Source organism: Sminthopsis crassicaudata, chromosome 1 (assembly GCF_048593235.1).
Source record: "Sminthopsis crassicaudata isolate SCR6 chromosome 1, ASM4859323v1, whole genome shotgun sequence".
Classification (NCBI taxonomy): domain Eukaryota; kingdom Metazoa; phylum Chordata; class Mammalia; order Dasyuromorphia; family Dasyuridae; genus Sminthopsis; species Sminthopsis crassicaudata.
The window spans coordinates 129,806,526-129,829,590 of record NC_133617.1 but is presented as its reverse complement, the minus strand read 5'-3'; the positions used below and the strand labels follow the sequence as shown (position 1 = coordinate 129,829,590).

The 23,065-nt window shown below is 35.2% G+C and overlaps 2 protein-coding genes across 5 annotated transcripts in view; one reads left to right on the top strand and one right to left on the bottom strand.

The window, feature by feature from the left end:
* The window catches only part of NUDCD1 (NudC domain containing 1), a 101,368-nt gene extending 91,024 nt beyond the window's left edge, over nucleotides 1-10,344 (bottom strand). The window contains exon 1 of one of the 2 annotated variants that reach the window (XM_074266976.1): nucleotides 9,990-10,344. In XM_074266976.1, the coding sequence (XP_074123077.1) occupies nucleotides 9,990-10,107 (118 nt within the window). In that variant the 5' untranslated portion in view covers nucleotides 10,108-10,344. The remainder of the gene's footprint in view (nucleotides 1-9,989) is intronic. The other variant, XM_074266986.1, reaches the window with a different exon arrangement.
* Nucleotides 9,927-20,505, top strand: ENY2 (ENY2 transcription and export complex 2 subunit). 3 transcript variants are annotated; one of them, XM_074267008.1, is made up of 5 exons: nucleotides 9,927-10,506; nucleotides 12,702-12,778; nucleotides 15,022-15,092; nucleotides 17,863-17,937; nucleotides 20,364-20,505. In XM_074267008.1, exons 2-5 carry the CDS (start codon nucleotides 12,711-12,713, stop codon nucleotides 20,438-20,440), a joined length of 291 nt encoding a protein of 96 aa, XP_074123109.1. In that variant the 5' UTR covers nucleotides 9,927-10,506; nucleotides 12,702-12,710; the 3' UTR covers nucleotides 20,441-20,505. The 3 variants fall into 3 exon arrangements, with proteins under 3 accessions (XP_074123109.1, XP_074123116.1, XP_074123101.1); XM_074267015.1 differs by having other exon boundaries at nucleotides 10,505-10,605; XM_074267000.1 differs by lacking the exon at nucleotides 9,927-10,506 and adding an exon at nucleotides 12,453-12,567.
* The last annotated feature ends 2,560 nt before the right edge of the window (nucleotides 20,506-23,065 follow it).

Here is a 23,065-nt window from a genome sequence, read left to right as displayed (position 1 = left end):
CATGATTCATAAAAAGCAAGGTATATTAAAAGAAATAAATTAATTAAAAACAAACGAACAAAACAAACAAACAAACAAAACAAAACAAAACAAAAAAAAAAACCCTTACATCATCACCAGCAAATAGTCATCTAGCTTTTGCTTGCACCCTAGTGAATTCCACTGTATTTACCTCCCAAAACAATCCAATTCAACCTGGGATAGCTCTAATTATTAAGAAGTTTTCACTTGGCTCAAAACAATATTTGTGTTTTCATCAACTGCAACTAATCGCTCCTAGTTCTGCCCTCATAGCTAAAAAGTAAGAACCTAATGGTTCTTCAAAAATGTGAAGAACTGACACCTTCCCTTTAAGCTAAGTCACCTCTTCTCCAGGCTGAAAATTCCCATTTCCAAAAACTGATCCTCGAATAGCATGAACTCAAAGCCATTGTCCATCCAAATCATTTTTTCCCAGCTATTCTCAAGCTTATGAATGGCCTTCCTAAAGTGTCATCTAGGAGTTGCCCCACTATATGCTAATAAATTTACAATTTAATTAAATGGGGAAAAAAATGACAAAAATATAAACTGCCTAGATTAATAGAAGAGGAAAAGAGGAATATCGATATAAACTTATTTTAGAAAAAAGAAACTGCAGGTCATAAATGAGCTACCTAAGAAAAAAGAATCAGAACCAAATGGATTTACAAATGAATTCTACCAAATATGTAAAGTTCAACTAATTATAATATTAAATAAATTATATAAAATCGTATGCAAAAAGGAGACCTATTAAGCTCCTTTAATGAAACAAAAATGTGCTGATACCTAAACCAGGAAGAAGAAAAACAGAAAATTACAAACCAAATTCAATAATGAATGCAAATATTCTAAATAAAATACGAATTGAGAGACTACAATAATGCATCACCCAAGATTAAACATTGTGACCAAATAGGATTTATACCAGGAATACAGGCATGGTTTAGAAAAATTATTAACATAACTGATTATATCAATAATAAAAGTAATAAAAATTCACATGATCATAACAGTAGATGCAGATAATCTTCTGACAAAATACAATGCTAATTGCTATTCAAAACACTTGAAAGCAAAGGCATAAATGGATTTTTCCTTAAGTTAACTTAAAATCATCAGCAATAAATAAGAAGTAGAGGTAAGCTAAGAAGCCTTCCTAATAAGACCAGGAATGACATAAGAATGCCTATTATCACCAATATTATTCAATACTGTATTGGAAATACTAGAAATAGCTGTAAGAGGCGAAAAAAGAAATTGAAGAAGTTAGAATGGGCAACAAGGTAAAAGAAAAAAACCTTTCTTTTACAGATGATATGATATACTTGGAAAAGCCTTAATTCAACAAAAAGGTTAACTGAAAATAATTTTAGCAAAGTAACAGGATATAAAATAAACCCACATAAATTCATTAGCCTTTCTACATATCACCAACAAAAACCTGCAGAAAGAGAGAGTACGAAAGCCTCCATTTATTATAGCTATAGAGAGTATAAAATATACCCACCAAGACAAACCCAGGAACTACATGAATATAATATAATACACTTAATATAAATAAAGTCAGGTTTAAATAACTGGAGACATATTGTTAATGGGTGGGCAGAACCCAATATAATAAAATAATTAACAAAATTAATTTGAAAGAAAAAAAAGGTCAAGAAAATCAAAAGAATTAATGCAAAAAGGTAAAGAAAAGAGATTTAGTATAGCAGGTCTTAAACTGTACTGTAAGGCAGCAATTACCTAAACTATCTGGTATTGGCTGTGAGATGGAAAAGTAAATCAGTTGAAAAGAGTAGATATTAAAACAATACTTAAAAGAGCAGACAGTAAAAAAAAATTGTTATAGTTAACTTTGTGTTTGACAAATGTAAAGATTTAAGCTTTGACAAGAATTCATTATTTACTTAAAAAAAATTGTTGAATGTATTGGTCAACCTGCCATCTTGGGGGGGAAAGGAGGGGGAAAAATTAGAACAAAAGGTTTGGCAATTGTCAGTGTTGTAAAATTACCCATGCATATATCTGGTAAATAAAAACTATTAAAATAAACAAAAAAAAAATTGTTGGGAAAACTGGAAAGTAGTCTGGCAGAAAGTGGATCTAGACCAATAATCCTATACTTTTTACCAAGAAAAGATCAAAATGGATACATGACCTAGACATAAAAAGAAATATCTTAAGTAAATTAGAAGAACATGACTTATGGATGGAATTTATGAATAAACACGAGACAGAGAATATTTTAAAATGGAAATCAAAACAATATATAGTCATATAAAAATGTTCTAAATCATCCTGAATAGGGAAATAAAATTAAAATAACTTTGAAATATCATTTCATATCTATCACATTGGATAAAATGAGACAGGGAAAACAACAAATGTTGGAGAGGATGTGGGAAAATTGGGGTACTAACATACTGTTGGTGGAACTGTGATCTATCTATTTTGGAGAATAATCTGTAATTATACCCAAAGATTTAAAAAACTGTATATTATCTTTCATGCAGCAAAGCACTATTCAGTCTGTTTCCTGTGATGGTCAGAGAAAAAAGAAAAGAAATTGCAGGTTCCGTTATATATATAAAATGTCAAGTGATTTATGATTTTTATATTAATCAATATGATATGTGTAATGATTGTGTTAATTATCTAGATTTGTTGGAGCTCCTTTTTTCCCAAGGAAATCCTGACCAATATACTGCAGCACAATGTTGATTGATAGATCTACCCTGACATTCTAGCAATTCCTGTACTTGGAATAGGATCAAATAAGGTCTCTGTTTATAATTAGGAGCTAGGAGGAATAAAAAAACAAAACAAATTGTTGTCACTTCCCAGGTCATGTGCAGGGTGATAAAACAGAACTTGATTAACCACACACCTAGGTGCAAGGAGCTTGGGTCCTGGTAGAAAAGATGCCAAGAAGCTTAGATTCTGTAACAAGTTTCCTTGTTTTTTGTTTGTTTATTTTTCTCCAAAATTTGGTCAATGGATAAGAAGTAAATATCTCCCTAATGAGAGTCTAACCAATGAACAAAGAGTAAACATCTCCTCACCAATGCCTACCTTTCCCTATAAAAAAAACCTAGTCTAGTATACCTCCTTAGCCAATCAATCCCGAAGCTGCTTGATCTCTTCTTGCTTTATACAAGAATAAAACCTTTTCCTTTGAGAAATTAGGCTGGTATCCAGGTAATTCTTACTTATTGAATCTACTCTCTCACAAACTGAACAAAAAATCGTACTTCTATTTTTGTCATGTTAACTCTCATTCTATACCCCACTGAACAATCATAACCGCTCAACCACCCTACAACAATCACAAGGTTCAACAATTCTAATGACAAAGCCATTCCCACAGTACTCAAGAACACCTGTACTATCCCAAAAATGCCTACATGTATGGGCCTGCCAAGTGAATTGTTTAATCAAGACCTAAGGATGAGTGAGTAGAGTCTATATCTTTTTGCAATTTACAGGAATTTTAGCCCTACCCCTGACCCAGCAAGTCAAGCCCTCCTCAATTTACACATCTGCCTTTAACTTCCTCACTTTGAAATTAATTAAACTGCTATCTGATTCTTGACTTTTCTGCTGCTAGCCTGCTTTGTTTGGCTCTGACCACTCACAGGTTAGGAGACCATTCTAGTCCAGACTACATTCAAAATTCCTTTGACAATGGCAACTCTTTGTGGTAGTAAACTGAATTTTGTTGACAAGAGCAACTTTCTTTGTGGTGGTAAACTGAGAGGATGCTCATTAATTGGAGAATGACTAAACAAGATGCAGTAAGTGATTGTGATGGAATACAATTGTACTATAAGAAATGACAAACCATCATTTCAGAAAAAAAAACAGAAAAACTTGCAAGAAATAATGAAGATTGAAATGAACAAAGAGAAAGCTATTTATAGTAACACTAATATTGTTCAAAGAACAACTTTGAATGACTAATTTATTCTGAATATTATACTCAAATTAACTATAAAGGATCTTTGAAGGAAGATGCTAGCTAAACCTCCAGAGAAAGAACTGATAGAAGTATACATAGAAAAGATTTGCATAGAGATATATAGGTACATACAGACACATTTAGACACACACATTCACATATACTCAAATGTGTGTATGTGAAATGGTGATCATTTGAATGATTAGTGAATACTAGTGCAGAGTGGGGAAGAGAGACAGTTTGTAACTTAAATGTAACAAAATAATTAAATTTAATTTAAAAAAACTAAAATTAAATGGGAAAAAATGATATCCAAAGCTGAACACAACATTTCACATATGATTTATGCCAAGTAGAACGCTAAGACTACTGCCTCCCTAGGCAAGGACATTATTTCCTGAGAATATAGGATAAATGATTTGTTCAATGAAATACAAAGTTCCTAAATACTGGATTTTCTGAGGGCTCAGCCTTTGCTGGGATTACTAGAGAAGACATCGACAACTTCCTTAGATTTCCTCAGAATGTACCATTTGAAGGATTTTCATGTGAAAAGAGGATCAGATTTTTCATGCTATATCTATAAAAATTAAATTAATGAATACAAGCCCTGTAGAAAAGGAGAAAGAGGATCAAATTAAAATGATCCAAATGTTGGAGGGATTGCCCTACAAGATAGTGGGGTCCCCCTTCTTTGGGTCTTCAAGCAGAATCGGGATGGCCACTTGTCAGGTCTACATTAGAGATCATTCAGTTGTAGGCTGAATTAGGCTGACATCTGAAGACTCTTCCAGTTCTGAGATTTCACAATTTCTACACTGCATAAATTAGAACTCTGGAGTCAAGTCACTTGTCTAAACTCACCTAGTTAGTAATGAGTGGATACAAAAACAAAACTATTAACCAAATAAAAGATATTTTTCTACAGTATCACACTTTATATAGTGTCTTCTTTAATCATTCTTCTCTATTTAGTTTTTTTCCCTCTCCATCAAGCAAGGACTCTTGACAGGTACTAACTAAAACTCTGAATGGCTATACATAATGTAAAAGTTAATTGTAGAGGGCCGAAGATAGTGGGGGAACTCTGAGTGAGGTATAAGACCCTTCAGCCCAGAAGAGACTTGCTAAAAATATCTGGTTTGGCTCCCCATTTTCCCTGTGGAATTTCTCACCTCCCTCCCTGAGAAGTCAGGGAGGGCGTGACCACCTGTGTTCTACTTAAAGTAAGGATACAGCAGGGTGCTTACTTAGTGTGATTGATGATATAATGGTTCTCTAGTTCTTATACTTAGTGTGATATAATGATGGAATTATTCTAGTTGTCATATACTTAGTGTGATACAATGAAGTAATCATACTGAAGTATTTAAGGGCTGAGAGAACTAAAAAAGAGAGCTCAATCTCGGACTCAAGACTCAGATTCAGACACAGAGGAGATGCAGAAGACCAAGATAGAAACAGAGATCCTCTCTGGCTCTCTGAGCCAATAATGGCTCTCCTGCCTTCATCACTCCTCCACCTAAGACTCCAGAGATCCTCAAGAAAGCTAGTCTGGATATTGCATTTTGACGCTGAACAAGGACCCCCAGGACGACATTATAGTTAATGACTATAAATATATATATGAAATGAGAATATGTGGCACAAAGCACAGGATGTGCAGCAGTTTTGTTGTTGGAGCACCCTGATCAGGTAAAGTATTAGTTAGAGATGATGTCACTAACTACATGCAAACTGATTTCTTTTTAAATGATAAAAACACAAGGTGTGACCATCAAATAATGATATTGGCTACTTGCTTTAGAGTCTGTGTCTATGTCTCACATTAGCTCTAGGTAGAATAGATTTCACATTGCATCAGAATTCAATTTCAAAAGCATTTTTTACTGTGCATACCCTTTGATCCAGCAGTGTTACTACTGGGCTTATATCCCAAAGAGATCTTAAAGAAGGGAAAGGGATCTGTATGTGCAAGAATGTTTGTGGCAGCCCTCTTTGTAGTGGCCAGAAACTGGAAACTGAGTGGATGCCCATCAATTGGAGAATGGCTGAATAAATTTTGGTATATGAGTATTATGGAATATTATTGTTCTGTAAGAAATGACCAGCAGGATGATTTCTGAAAGACCTGGAGAGACTTACATGATCTGATGCTGAGTGAAATGAGCAGAACCAAAAGATCATTATACTTCAACAACAATACTATGTGATGATCAATTCTGATGGACATGGGCCTCTCTTCAACAATGAGATGAACCAAATCAGTTCCAATAGAGCAGTAATAAATTGAACCAACTACACCTAGTGAAAGAACTCTGGGAGATGACTATGAATCACCACATAGAATTCCCAATCCCTCTATTTTTATCCGCCTGCATTTTTCATTTCCTTCATAGGCTAATTGTACATTATTTCGAAGTCCGATTCTTTTTTGTACCAGCAAAATAACTGGATATGTATACATATATTTTATTTAATTTATACTTTAACATATTTAACATGTATTAGTCAACCTGCCATCTGAGGGAGGGGGTGGGGGGAAGGAGGGGAAAAGTTGGAACAAAAGGTTTTGCAATTGTCAATGCTGAAAAATTACCCATGCATGTATCTTGTAAATAAAAAGCTATAATAAAAAAAAAAATTAAATTAATTTTTTTTTAAAAAGCATTTTTTTGTGAGATGGCAATAACATTGGTTATCCCAGTGTTAATCATTTCTATGTGACACACTTGGATTTTTTAGATTAAGTTTCATTAAGTTTATAATCATCCTTCACATACACACATACACATCCATACACATACACACACACACACACACACACACACACACACATATATATACATACATATATATATAGATACATATATATATATATATGAATAACAGGCCTAACATACCTAGCAATAATATGTATAGCTATTAAAACCAACTCCCTCATTTTAAAGACTGAGAAATTAACTACTTCATAGCAGAGGTGAAATACGAAACCAGGTTTTCCTAACCCTAAGACTAATACTATATTAACAATGCAACAAAGTATTACTTAGGAGAGGTATTTAAGGCTATTTACAAACATTTTGAACTGCCAATTAAGAAAGATTAGTGCTCCAGATAGTTCTAAAATACCAGAAAAAAAACTGTCTCTGAACAATTTAAACATTCTCTTTATTACACACATATCACTAGACTGAACAATTTGCTGCTGGATTATGGTGGAAAGAGTTTCTACACTGGAAGGTTCCTATGCTAATTGCTCACAGTAGGCCAGGTGGAAGCATCAAACAAGGCTGATGTGGAAATTTATTTGAGTAGTCTATATTACAAGGTATTGATGACTTTAGGTTTTTCTATTCATTCAATGGAGAAAGAGGAAAGACAGATTTTTAAAATGTTTTCAGTTTAAAAATAAATCTTAATCACTTTTTAAAAGAAAATGGTATCATATGTAGAAAACAACTTTGCTAAAATCAAAAATAGTCCAGACATCATCTATTACAGATTTCTGAAATAATAACAACAATAATTAACATTTATATAGAACTTTAGTGTTTAGAAAGACTCATTTTCAGAGCAATCTTGTGAAGTGGGTATTATCTCATGGGGCTAATTATTATCCTTATTTTACAGATCAAGTAAATGAGTGAAGTTGAGAAAAGTTAAGTGAGCTGCTCAAGATCACACAGCTATGAAATATGCATCTAGATTCAGGTTTTCCTGCTCTGAAGGCCACTGTTCTGTCCATTCTGAAACCAGCAACAAACTCTTGATGGAGATAGCCCTGAGCCTGCACTACAGGAATGGGAAGACAGCCTTCAATTCTATGAAAAAGCATTGAGATGGAGATAGTTTCCTAGATGTTATCAATTTTATAGTTAAACAGAAAACATCTATAAAATTTGCCTAAAATATGACACTTCATAATCTGATAGGTTCCATCAGTACTACCAGCATGATTGCTCTAAGAATAGCATGATGTACAGGAATGAATATAGAGGACCTGATTTCGTTAATTACAGCTATCTCTCAAATAACTAAAGTGGTTCATCATCAATAAAATGAGGGTAAATTACAAAAAATTGTGAGAAAATAATATATATACATATACATATAAATATTATCTTTATTATCTTTATACTTCATAATCAGGTCTCTTACTACTACAATTTTAAACTTTACTTCCCTCTACATGATTTTGGGATCTAGTGAAACTGGCACAGCAAACTACAACTCCCTCCTCAACCATTTACACTAACTGATCCTTCCTCAATGTCTGGAACTTCTCTCTCCTCATTCCTTCAAGTCTAACCTTCTGTAGAGTGCCTTTCTCCCATTTCCCTTAGTGTTACAGTTTTCCTTTGAGATTATCGCTGATTATTTTTGTTTTTCTTCCCAAATTATTTTTACCTTCTGAATCCAATTCTTCCTGTGCAACAAGAAATTCGGTTCTGCAGACATATACTGTATCTAGGATATACTATAACACATTTAACAGGTATGGGACTGCCTGCCATCTAGGGGAAGGGGTGGAGGGAAGGAGGGGAAAATTCAGAACAGAAGTGAGTGCAAGAGATAATGTTGTAAAAAATGACCCATGCATATGTACTGTCAAAAAAATATATAAAATTAATTTTAAAAAAGAAAAAAAAGAATTGTCTCAAGACCCCTACTTTTTACCCCTAATGCTTCACTCCTCTCCCATTTTCACAGAGATCCTGCCACATGTTATTTTCATTTCTGATTTATATTATTCTGTAAGCATCTCTGATCCTTGAAATAAATGTCCTCAGACAAATTAAAAAAAAAAAAAAAAAGATTATCACTGATTATATTTTGTTTGTATACAACTATTTGTGTATTGTCCCCCAATTAGGTGTGAGCTTCTTTAGAAGGACTTTTTTTTCTTTTTTGGCTTTCTTTATGTCTCCAGTGCTTGGCCTAGTGTAGAATCTTAGAATCAAGTGTTCACTAGCAAGTGCTTCAATGCCCAGTTAACGTGGGTGTTTCTTAGTCATTTCAAATGAAAAAAACTCAGGAAAACACTTGATCTGAGTGATAAGAAACGGAAGTATATGATTGATAGATATTTGAGAGACATGAGTGTGTAAAAAAAAAAAAATGGGCAGAATTAGCAACACTGGGTTTTGAAATCACGTACAAAGAAAAAGTTGGGGCGCCCCTTCACCACTGATTTTCAAGCAATTAGTAAATGACTACATTGGGGCACAGAGAAGTGAAGGGGCGGCGGAAGGTCACAAGAAATTCAAGCAACAGCAGTCAGTAAGCAGGATGCTTAAAGGGCACTGGGAATTTCCATACTATCATGGCAGACTTACAGATAAACTCCCCGAGTACATCAGCAGCCCTTATAGTCCAGTGAGCTGCCTCCCTCAAACTTGGCCTTGCCGACTATCAGACCATCTCCTGCCCCTGAATTAGACGCTGAGAATTCAAAGGCCTTTAATCAAATCTATGCAAAGTACATGCAAAGATACTAAAAAAGGCATTTCAAGGAGAGTGTGGAAGAAACCCCTGAGCTGGAATTAGTGAGAAGACTGTGTGTGCTTGTGCAAGGCACAGAGAAGGGAAACTGAATGCTGAAGGCTAACATAGCTGGAACAGACCAGTCTGTAATACAACAAAGATTTCTAATAGAATCTCATTAATAGTGGGTTTCCTTGGCCGGGGTCTTGGGCTCATGTGTGGGACTTGGGACGTAAAGGCCAAAGGCAGACTCGCAGAGGGAAGAAACGCCCCGGCAGAGGCCGGCGTGCGGCGAAGTCCGGGGTAGCTCTAGGCCACATGCCACGCGCCCCGGCACCTGCCCGACATTCGAGGGCAGGAGCAGCTCAGTGGGACGACAGCCCCGAGGCCCACACGTTTCCTCCCACCTCGGACTTCCTGGAAGGCCGAGCAGCCAAGGCTGCATCCTCGCGGAGGCTGAGCCCGAGGAACGCGGGAAGGCAGGAGGGAGGAGGGTTCCGGGTCCTAACCCTCTCACCTGAGTCCAGCTCCAGCTGGTAACAGGGCAGAGGCTCCAGGGAGAGTTTGTAGCCCTCGAAGCGTGGATCCAACAAAGGCCGCTTCACGCGCAAAGAGCAATTAGCCGCTACTTCCATCACTCCACTTCCGATGGAGCGCGGGTCTCAACTTTAAAAGTGCAGTTAAAAGGTCCGCGTCTCCTTCTAGCTGTAGTAGGGTTGGAGAAGGTCCCAGAGAGCTCCGCCGAGTCTGTGGGCTTCTGGGAAATGTAGTTTTCAAAGAAAGCAAAAGCCGGCGGCGAAGGCGGGGCTGTAATGAATGTTAGGAGCAGTTTTTTGGTCCTTTGGCTTTTGAGCTTGGAACGTAACTTCTCCTTTGGGGCATAGACTCATTCTCCCAGAAGGCTAAGCGAATGGAAAGCCTGCCATGTGTATGGTTAGGTCCCGCTACGCTCCGGAAACACTTCCCGTCGCTTCCTGTGGCAGCTGACATAAAGCGTTGTTTACTGGAGTAAAATTTGAAGGGGCCAGAATAAGGTAGGTAGCGGTCCGTTTGCTGTTTGTTGTTGCGAAGGGTACTGCGCTTTCCTCTTCTCCCCCCGAGGCCTGGGGTCAACCCAAAGACAGATCCCCGAGGTAGATTGTCCCTCATCCGGGCGACCATACCCTATCCCAGGTGTTACCCCCGGAGCTTTGGAAAGGGAGATGGGCCCGGAGCCCGTCCTTGTTTTTCTTTCTCATGCCGGCCCCCATACTCCATACCTTCTGAAGCCCCAAATTTCTTTTTTTTCCACTAGCGTTTCGTAGCCAAGCTTTTAGGGTGAAGGGAGTGGTGTAGACCAGCCGCGCGAGATGATTAAAACTGTCATCTGTTAACGGGACTAACCGATGGTTTAATGAAGAAGGAACCTTTGCAGTGATAATGATGTCATTTTAATCCTTTTCGAGAACAACCAAAGAGAATGAGATAATTAGGCTCAGTTAAAATCATTTTAGTAAAAGGAAAGAGAGTGCTACTTGGTGATTTCATCATGGCACATCGTTTAGGCGCTTAATAAATGTATCCTGACGGGACCAAAGGTCATTTTATACCCTTGTAGAGAGTAGCGTTACAAACATATTTCCCATATGGAAACCGTGTTCCATATTGGAACCGTGCTAGGGAAGCATATATTTCTTTTCTTGAACTGCCCAGGCCCTCAAAAGAGAGAGGTATTGTGTTGGAAATCGATGCTGTTTTTATCTCGGAGAATTTGGGTGCTGGAAGGTGCCTACAAATCAGAGTTCATCCCTTCCTCCAGATGGGAAGGGAGAAGTGTGGAGACTTGAGCTTGTTGCCAGGGACACCGAGGCTATAAGCAGCGATACTAAGTTTGAAGCCAGTGCTTTTCCCGTTTCAGTTTGGCTATTTCATGCTAAAGAAAAATGCAAAGAACATAGAGATAGGGGCAGCTAGGTGACGCAATGGGTAGAGCACTGGCCCTGAAGTCGGGAGGACTGGAGTTCAAATGTGATCACAGACACTTTACGAAAGCTGTGTGACCCTGAGCAAGTCAAGTCGCTTAACCTGAATTACCTCAGCCAAAAAAAAAAAAAAAAAATTTAGATAATGTGTTTTATGCATTTTTACTAGATTGTCCAAGGAATTCATGACTCAAAAAAAAAAAAAAAAGACTTAAGTGGTTTATTGACTTGATTTTTAAAAATCATTTTAGATACATTTTATTGGGAAAATTTCCCAAAAGATGACAACTATAATCTGAAATAGGGCCTTTATTTTGTTAAATTAAGATCAAAAGAACTTTTAAAAATATAATTAATTTTCCTTGATATCTTTGAATGTTAATACTTCTCAAATTATCTTGTATTAGTTTGGGTGTTGTGCTATTTTAAGTAGATTATAAGGTCCCTGAAGAATGGGACTAAACTATGTCTCCAGAAAGCTAGTGGAGCCCCAGGTGAAGGAAACAGACTAGGAAAGAGATAAAGAATTTGGATTTTATCTCTGGCTATTCTCCTAGTGATTACTCTGCTGAATAAGATAGAAACAAATGTTGGTCCCAAGACCTCCAGAAAGCTAAACCAGAACATTAGAATACTGCCCTTTAGGGTTAAGTAACAAAACTGAATTTTAAATGCACTTCCTTTATAATCTAATTGTCCTTCTACTAAATAGTAATATCTTGATTGAATTGAACAACTGTGATAATTCTTAAAAATGATTTATAGGTAGCAAAAAACAATTTAAAAAATTGGATACACTTAAAAAAGTGCAGTTTTCTATAACTTCACTGTTGTCAATACTAGTAAATGTAGGTTACATCTTTTCTCAGAGAAGTGATTAGCTGATATTGACAGAATTCATTGGCCCACAAGCATTGTGCTCCCCTCCTGTGTGTAAACTGATTGGTTAATATTTTCTTTGTCTTTATGATGTCTTCCCCATCTTGTGTATAAACTGATTGGTTAGTATTTTTTTTTTTTGTCTTTATGATGTCAACATAAATATAAAAACTGAAGTTGTTAACTAAAATTTAAAAGTAGAGGGTGTGTAGCTAGGATTAAAAAGTTTATCCATGTGTTGCGTCCTGGGATTATGTAAGTATATGCTTTTGAAAATCATCTTTAAAATAGCACTTCAAACAGAGGGTAAAATATGAAATTAATGTGATATCCTGCCTATTAGATTTGGAAAATAATGCTTTAAAAACATACTTTGTTCTTAAACATAGATTAACAAAATGAACAAAGATGCACAGATGAGAGCAACTATTAACCAGAAACTGATAGAAACTGGTGAACGAGAACGGTAAGTAATGTTTTGTTTGACTGGCCAGGTACTTTTATATTTCTGTAATACATAAATCTTTAGAACTGTTTATATCATCAGTGAAAGTAGTAGGCCACATGTGAAAGTTTTAAAGAAAATTTAATATCCGAACTTCATTCTTAATTTCTGTAAGGGAAATTTAATTTAGGATATCTTCAATACTTGGCTGAATCTTATCAAACTTAATACTCCTAGATAAAACCCATTCACACTTTATCCTGTACTATCTTACCCCCCTTCTCCCATTAAAAATCTCCATAAGAAGTTCCAGTCAATATGCTGGGCGTCTTCTCTTACTATTACATGGATACCAATGGTACATAAAGGGTATCCATTAGTTATCATTTTTGAAATTTATCTGATTCAAATACTCATTCAGCACTTAACTGTGTACAAAGCACAAGTTATTTAAAACAGTCCCTGCTCTCAACAACATGTACAGAGATGAATCAAAATAAAATATGCCCAGGAGTCCTCTTTGAAAGATTGTTTATATAAATATATAATGTATAAAAGTGCTTTTTGAAAGCAGTTAAAGGTTCTGGAGTCAAAGAGAAAGAGAGCACCAGTGCCCACATCTTTTAGTCATAGGGCTTAAACAAAAGCCTGGATATGGGAGAACAGTATATGCAGGGACAATTCTGCCATAAACTGGCAAGTGAGACTTCGGATTTGTAATAATATAATGAAAAACTAAATTATTTCAATAACTCAGCAAGCATTAAGTATTTACTACTTTCCAGGCATCATGTTAAGTGCTAGAGAAAAATCAAACATTCTTAGAGCTCCGTGAGCTTACATTATATTGAGGAAAACTGCAAATCTATTATAAGTACATGAAAATTAAATATAAGGTAGATTGGAGAGATCACAAAAAGCTTCCTGTGCAAAGTAGTGCTTGAATTGAGTCTTATAGGAAGCAATGAATTCTAATAGGTAAATGTGGGGCATAGCAAGAGCCAGAGACATGAAGATAGGAAATGAACAGTTGGGTGCGAGGAATATCAAGCTCAGTTGGGTTGGATGATAGAATAAAGGGAATCAATATATAGAAGCTAGAAAAGGTAGACATATAGATTGTGAAGAGCTTTAGGGTCCCATTAGAAGGTTATAGTAAGAAATAAAAAATTAACAAATTTAATCGATTTCAGCTATAATTAAGGTAGCTATTCTGCCTTTTTTTTTTTTCATATTATGCTCAAATTATTTCTTGATATATCAGTACTTTAGAACAAATTTGCATTTTTAAAACCAGTCTTATAGTACATCTGAGGTATTTAGTCAGGACACGTAAATTAGTAAAATCATTTGCCTGTGTATATAGAAAGTCAACCACATCCTTAATTGAATTCATATTTCCTGTTTTTTTTGGTTTTTTGTTTTTTTTATTAGTTTTATAATTATAACTTTTTTTTGACAGTACATATGCATGGGTAATTTTTTACAACATTATCCCTTGCACTCACTTCTGTTCCAATTTTTCCCCTCCTTCCCTCCATCCCCTCCCCTAGATGGCAGGCAGTCCCATACATGTTAAATATGTTATAGTATATCCTAAACACAATATATGTGTGCAGAACCGAATTTCTTGTTGCACAGGAAGAATTGGATTCAGAAGGTAAAAACAATCTGGGAAGAAAAACAAAAAATGCAGTTTACACACATTTCCTAATGTTCCTTCTCTGGGTGTATTCTGCCTTCTTTAAAGTCATTAGTAACTATGAAAAATTAATGTTTTTAATTTCCAAAAGAACCTCTGAATTTAGTAATAGATAAAGGTTTTAGCCAGTAGTTTGAAAGCATAGATTTGTAGTATGTTATAACCTGAGTTCAAATCTCACCTCTGAACCTTATTTTCTTCCATAAAAGAACATTTCATGTAATACCTATGTCAGAGTGATTATGAGGTCAAATTTGAAACCATCTTGTTGATTAGCATATTATCCACTGTCCTATAACATCCTTAAAAGGCAGCATTTAATTCAATAGACTTTCTGTAACTAATGTGAAGTGGATTGTAAGTAACTTCATGTACCATATCACAATGTGAGCCATATAAGTTATAAACCTTTGATTTAGGAAAAGTCAGTGGAATTAATATAATTGATTACTAAAATAGAACTTGGACTTATGAAAGATAAGGAAAGTCTTTAAGATTTAAATGAAATTTATACTAAAACACTAAATGATTAACATTCTTTTTTTTTTTTTTTTTTTCCCAGACTTAAAGAGTTACTAAGAGCTAAATTAATAGAATGTGGTTGGAAAGATCAGTTAAAAGCTCATTGTAAAGGTAATCACTGTTTAATTTGGTCATAAATTTAAGCTAGTCTTGTATTATCTGAGGTCTGTTGATTTTTGTATGAGAGATATATTCAATAATTTGTCCTTCCCAGATTTTTATTTCAAAACAGACTGGAACTTGATAATGCTAAGATCTTCCTCAATCCTTCCTTACTAAGACTATAAAACTATTTCTAGAGAGATTTGTAATTATTAAATAGTTCTTATTTTCTAAGAGATTCAGAAAAAAGTTACTATCAAAGTTTGGATAGTAAAAGTAACCTTAGGGACAGCTAGATGGTGCAGTGGATAGACCACCAGTCCTGAAGTTAGGAGGGTCTGAGTTCAAATCTGGCCTCAGACACTTAACACTTCCTAGCTATGTGACCTTGGGCAAGTCACTTAACCCCAATTGCCTCAGCAAAAAAAAAAAAAGTAACCTTATAAGTCACTTAATATGGTATAAAAGATAAACAGATGTCATCACTTAATGTCTTCCCTTACATGCAAAATGGGTTTCCATATATATAAAGGATTCTCAAATATTTCTTTAAAGATTGCTCACTATTAGACTAGGGATATCTAATGGATAAATTCTTTCATTTGTGTCTGCAAAGTGTTTCATAGTTTCTTGAAACAAATTTATATACCTAACATAAGAGTTTTGGTATGCATTAGTAGCTTGTAAAAAGAACAGTTCTGTATGAAATATATAAATTGGTCATTTATTACAATTCAAATTTTTATCCTTTACATTAGGTTCTGTACTCATTAAGAACCTGCTTGTATGTAAGTCATCCTGTTTGGGATTTAAAATGCCTAAATACTAAAAACAGACAGAGCTATAACTTTATAAGTGTGTTCACTTATAAATATGTTTGCCCTTAACTTGATATATCCTTTATTGGAAGCAATGCAGTATGTATAGAAATGGGTAAGAAATAAAGTGATCTAAGGAGTTAAGGGAACCTTAACAGCAGAAGAATTAGAAAGATATTTGTAGAGAGCCAGCACCCCAGCTTTCAAGGATAACAGAGATTTAAGCAGGAAATTCACGCTTTAGTGTTCTTGGATTCCTTTGAGAAAGTCAAATCAATAAAGCATTCATTTAAGATCCTATACTGTACCAGGCATTATGCTAAGCTCTGGGGAGTTCACACACTCTGGGGGAGATGACATGTAAACAACTATGTACAAACCAGATAAAGACAAGGTAAAATAGTGTTAAACTCAGAGGAAAGGTAGAGTAAGAGTAAAGAGGCCTGAGAGTTTTTTTTACAAAAAATGGAATTTGAATACTTGAAAGAAGCTCAAGAGGGAGAAGGCAGAGATGAAAAGAAAGATTGTTCCGAGCATGAAATTTTAAATGAGATTTGTTTACCACCAAAAAACCCTCCAAACAAACCAAAAAAACCCATAATAAAGGATAGGGTTAAGAACTCTACCTGTGATTTCATTGATAGAATGCCTGGAGAAGGAAACTCCCTCTTCCAGCTAGCTGCAGATTAGTACCTTCTCTGCACCTGAGTCTAGAACAGAGGGGTGAAATTCAGGGCTACTAGAAGCACAATTCCTCAGGAGGCCCAAATCAGATTAAAATGGAATTTTGCAATGTTTAATAAAATACCATCTCCATTGTATTGTATTTTTAATTTGTGACTTTCTAAGTCAACACGTGGTCTTCAAGGAACCATTTTTGAGTTTTGACACCAACTGTTCCAGAACACTAGTAATTTGCCCAGAATCACCGAGCCACTGCATATTAAGGCTGGAAATTTTCCTACACGACACCATGGCAGTCTCATTACAACAGTCTCATCCAATAATAAAGGCCATTTGTTATGTCTCCATGTACATTGTAATCACATCAATAGTCAGGATATACTATGTCTTTTACTTTATCTTGTTCCCTTGAAGATAGTGGCACTGAAGCCTCTAAAAGTGCATACATAACGAATTGTGCTCATTTTTAGGTGTATTATTATGTAATGTATCAGAAATTGTATAGGCTTTAACATATCTAGGTACATATTGATGTTGTTCTAGAAATGTATATGATATATATCTGGATATTAGGTAGATCTAAGAATGATTTATAGCACTTCTTTAGTAGAATGGTCTATAGCCAAGTATACTTACATTTTAATCCTCATACACTCTACTCATCCATCTTCCTACTCTTGCACATTTACTACCTTTTGAGAAGGTTAAGTAAGTGCCTGGCACAAAGCAGGCATTATATAAATGTTTTTATGTCCTTTTCTTCCCTTCCTCTATACATTCCTTCTCCTAAAACAGTCAGCAAGCAGCATTTGAAAGTACATTGAGTTGACTTCTTTGACCATGAGCAAATGTTGCTGTTTGAGCCAAAAAGCATGATAAAGGGGATAGCAGCGAAATTATATACCACATGAAAATTTTAGCCAAACCAAGTAAATTTGGTTTCTTTGTATTTTGAGAACTATTGTAAGATGATGCTAAAACTAACTTCTCTGGACAGATTACAGGTCCTTACATATGGTGGGTTTACGCATCATATTAAAATAGTAATTTTATTAATTTGGGTTTATGAATATTTATGGGACAAGTTATATTTTACAGGAGAGATAGGCCTTTTTTAATGAACTAGTAATTTAAAACTTTTTTGCAAGGTTATATTATAAACATTCTTTTCACCTGAAGTGAATTATGATACCTGGTTTACAAAATATCTATTCTTATAACTAGTTATATGGCTTTTAAGAATTATGATATTTATGTTTTGTTTTGGACCTTTGAAGATGTGATTAAAGAAAAAGGATTAGAACATGTTACTGTTGATGACTTGGTAGCAGAGATAACTCCGAAAGGCAGAGGTAAGAAATGAATTGTTTAAAATAGTCTCTATAAATTCTATAAAATTAAATATTCTGGATTTAGTATTTATTTGATTATTTGACTTTAACTAAGTGAGTTTGTTTACTCAGAAGTAGCAAAGAAATTTTAATTCATCTGAAGCCATGGAAGAATGCAAATCTTGCAAAATCTTTCAAACAAAGATCTTGTCATGTTGTTTTCTTGAAATTGATACCATGAGATACCATGAAAATATTTATGCTTTTGTTTGTGGCATAAATTATTTGTGGTGTTAAATGGGTGACATATCCATCCCTTAAGACTTTTTGTCAGCCTGCCTTTCAGTAAAGACCAGAGTTTGTCTTTAATATATGATTTATATGAGCATTAGCAAGATTATTTAACCTATCAATTCCATTAGTGATCCTTTAAAAAAATTTGTTTTAATGGAAGTCTTTGTTTTGTATTTTCTACTTTTTCATATGTATTCCTCCTCTTTCTCCATTTCAGAAATCTATGCCTTAACAATAAAGAACAGAATAGAAGAGGGAAAACAAAGCGGGTGGGGAATGGAAGTGTTCAAAACTTAATAATGTGTAGAAAAATTTTGGCATTGTATGCAATATTTAACACCCATCGTGCCTTGTGCCTGCAAAAATATAGAGGATTTCATTCTCATATTGTGTGGTGATTTTGTTGTTTTTCATTTTTTTTAAATATTGTTGATGCTTACATTGTTTTCTAGACTACTTAATTTTTGTTTTTATAATCATCATATTGATTATAGCACCAAAATTCATTTATCACATATTAATCATTCTCTAGTTAATTGGCTTGATAACTTCTAAAGCTACCAAGTGTTTGCTGATGTATCAGAGTTTCTACACGAGTTTCCCATATGAACAAAACTATAGATATAAAACCCCATCTTTTTAAACTGAGTCATAGCCCCATGTGGGGTCTCATAACTGAATATGTGGGGGGTCACAGAATTATGATTTAATATCCATAAATGTTTGGTGTTTTTTGTACCTATTCCAAATCATAAGGTTTGGATAAAGATGTCTTGGAGTTTATGTATCCCAAATAAATCAAAACATAAAGGAAACGCCCTTATTTAATACTAAAAGTATTCATAGCACTTTTTTTTTTTATGTCATAGAACTAGAAACATACCCATCATTAAAACTGTCACTAAATTTATGGCACATAAACTTCAGGTAGTAGTACTGTACCTTAATGAGAAATATGAGGAATTCAGAAAAATAAGGAACAAAAGTGAAGCTGACCTAATACAGTGAATTACAATGTGAACTGAATGAAAGAAAAAAATTAAATGTTGTGTAATTATAATGACCAAGCTTGACTTTGGAGATGATTTGAAAAAAATTCATCACAGAGATGGGAGGACAGTGGATATAGAATACCCTCTCAGAGAACCTCCTCATTTTACACAGGTTAATAAATGTCACCAGGAGGAATTTTAGCCTACATATGTTCTGGCTTCAGAACCATTATATTTTCCTGTACCATGATGTATTGATTGGTTTTATTAGCCTTTTATCTATTTGTTGTCAAATAAGGCCTTATTTGAATGTGATAAAAACAACAAAACATATCAGTAGAACTTTTCAAAGTCCTGAATTGTTCTTGTCCTCAAGAAGTTTTGAATATACACAAGTAATTATGACCCAAAGTAGAATGTGACAAGGGCAAAGAAGATAGTGACAGAATTATAAGAAAATTTGATGAGTAACAACTTGGGTTTAGCCAAAGCACTAAGGAAAGTTTTATAAAGGAAGTGTCACAGTTACTAGCTTTAACAGGTAGATATATGAGGGTCCTGGGCATTAGAAATTGCTTCTGCAAGTACATACAGAAAAAAAACTAGATTTAGCTGAAACATGAACTAGTAATAAAGAAGTGGTTTCTTGGGAAGCCTTCAATGTTAAAAGGGGGTTACATTTCAATAGCCAGGCTTTAGGGGGAATAAATCACTAAAAGTTTTTTGAGTTACCAATTGGTCAGGTACCATTTATGGGCCCACCTAAAAGTTAGAGTAAGTGAGTTGTTAGTACAGGTCTTTTCCAGGAATACTCAGCAACCTTAGAATAGGAGAGAACAAGAACAAGGTGGCCTGGTTTAGCTGGCACAAAAGAACATCAGCAGAAAGGTTGGGCACAAAAAAGATGATCTTTAATAGCTCATTCAGATCTTCTACTAATAGTACCTATGCTGAGAAAATCTCAGCTCTTTAGCTAATTTATTTTAATGTCTTTCATGCTTTTAACTTGACTTTTATGGTCCTTGTCTAATGTTAACATGTGGCTTCTTTATAGAATCCTCTTTTCATAGGCATGAGTCATGTGGCAAAATTTATTGTATATGAATTGAAAGTGATCCATATGCCATTTTACTTCTGATTGTTCTATTTCATTCTTTTTAGCACTTGTACCAGACAGTGTGAAGAAGGAACTTTTACAAAGAATAAGAACTTTCCTTGCTCAGCATGCCAGCCTTTAAGATAGGATAAACATCACCGCCATGTACTTTGATTTCTTTGATCCATTAAAAAAAGACATGCCATACATTTGGAGTGCATTTTCTAAAGTAGTCCTTTTTTTGTATGATGAATTTTACATGTTTTGGTGATAACCTGTGTGTTGCATTGAATTTTTTTCAAGATTATTTTAATAATAAAAACAAAATGTAAATGTTTGAAAATTATATATTTCTACTGTGTTATTCTATGTTCTCTATTTTCAACTTTTAACATTGACTATAAATGTTATCATCTTTCTCCAAGTATTATTTTATTATAAAAATGTTTTTAATGTTTATTAAGCACTGTACTAAAAAAATGTCTTTACTCCAAAAGAACTTATAGACCAAGGTTCCCATCTTTCTCCCATGTCCTGTGGCTTCATTGCTGGCAAATTTGGAGTAAGAAAATTGACAAAAGACGATTCTGAGAGGATTCTTTGATTCTGGACCCCTTCTCTTGAGATGAAAGAGTACCATTTGTACCCAGCCAACACCTTAGGAAAAGGGCAGCTTTTCTTCAGAGAACAAGTGTAACTAATAATTGTGATATACCACAGAGAACTCAATTTGCAAACTTTAATAATTTAGTGTATGATAGGAAATCTTTTTAGTAAATTTTAAAATTGCTCATACACTAGCCAGGGCTAGCTCCCTGGAGGGTCTCAGGATCAGTCAGAGTTAGGATTAAAGCCCTTGGTCTTTAGGAGGAGAAGTGAAGGAGGCAGGCAAGCTTCCAAGAGGCTTGCCAAAGATTTATCCTGGATTCTGGAGTCCAGAGTGTCTTCCTTGTCCTACAGCCAAGTGACCCTGACCTCTCCCTCAGCCCTCCAATCCTTGCCTACCCTCACCACCTAAACATTCAGCAAACCTCAATCTTAAGAAGAGCCATCACATTATCATATCATCTAAATATATGCTTATAGAACCATTATCTCACATCTAATAGATAATTAGCCTCAAGTGCTCTGCTGTCTCCTTCAAACACACCTTTTCAGAGTTTCAGCCTTCTACATACTTAAGCCACCTTGATACTAATAAATTTACATTATTTCAGAGTTGTGCTTTATTCATATAAATTATTCCTTAGGCAAAAACCATTTTCTCTATAAACTTTGCTTTATGATTTGTCAGATATATAAAGCTTTTAATCTTAAAAGGGGACTTTTCTTGCTCTAGAAGTGAAATTACAAAATCCCTTGAACTCTGTTTTTGAGTAAGGTACAGTATAACAGAATTGTTTAGATGTTTGCTCACTCTTTAACTTATTAAGCATAATTATAGGGTTTTTGACTAAGGAGAAAAGGCCCACAGAAATAGATTTTTTGAAAGATCTAAAACAAGAAGGATCTCTTGAGATCTAGTCCAGGAGTTCTTAATACAGGATCAGTGGTCTGTAAACAAATGGGGATGGGTGTGGGAAATTGCATCTTTACTTTCATTAACCTGACTGAAATTAACATTCAATTTTGAATGTAGGCAACATCACAATATTTTAGGCTCACATCAGACCAAGTTAAGATATTATGATCTAATTGAAGTCCCTTGTTTGACACATAGAAAAATCAGCCCCTAAAGTGTCAATAGTTTTTGTGATTAAGTTAGCTGGTCTTTGGAATAGAAATGCTATGTGGTGAACATGAGTCAATTTTGCTAAATCAATATTAGTCAAATTGCTAAAAATTAAGACTTACCTCTATAGAGATTGGAGCTGGAAGAGGTTTTTAAAACAAAAGTGAATAAATGTTTTTTACTTCAGTTTCCATTGCTAGTGTTATACTTTTTTTTTTGTACAGAAATATTTTATGAAATGAATTCAAAGCAGCAGAAAAAAGATGAATTAATAAAGAATGAATTAAGCCAAGAAAACATACAAAACTATAGCATTGTAAATGTTTAAAAAAAAAAAAAAGCCTAATTCTGTCCCCTAATAGACATGAGAAGCTCTCTCCCTCTGTTCCTTTTGTTAGAAATAACATTCGACATTGAAAATCAGATATCAAGGAAAATTGATTAAAGAAGAATCTTAAGGAATCATCTTAATGTTTCTGGCCAAAAGTGGCCCCACTCCTCTTTGGGAAGATGGAGCACCAAGCACAGAAGCAGGGAACCACACACCTGCCTGTATGATTCAGCCCCTCCCCCCCAGAGAACCCACCAGCTCAGCTTATCCTGTCAGCCCCCCCCTCCCAATATGCCCACCACATAGCTTTCCCCAATATGTAGAAAACATGTTTTCCCCCCATCACACATCCCATGTCCAAAAATAATAGAAAACTCTACCCTCTCGTTCCTGCCCCCCACCCCTCAACCACACAATTCACCACCCAAGCAACCTACCAAGCAGGGGCAATAGTGATCCAGCCAAGCCAGGTCACTGACCCCAATCAGCTCATCCTGGGCTAGCCACTATCCCAAGTTCATGGTCCCCTCAAAACTGCAAGACTGCCCCTGATTGGCCAAATCCATCCACACCCAACCCCAATCCCCCAGTCTCCTATCCTCTCAAGGCCTCTGCCCATCACCCAATTGTCCTGTGAATCCCAATCTTCCTCAACTCTCACACACACACCCCCAGATTAGTGGCACCCACCATCCCACAGCACT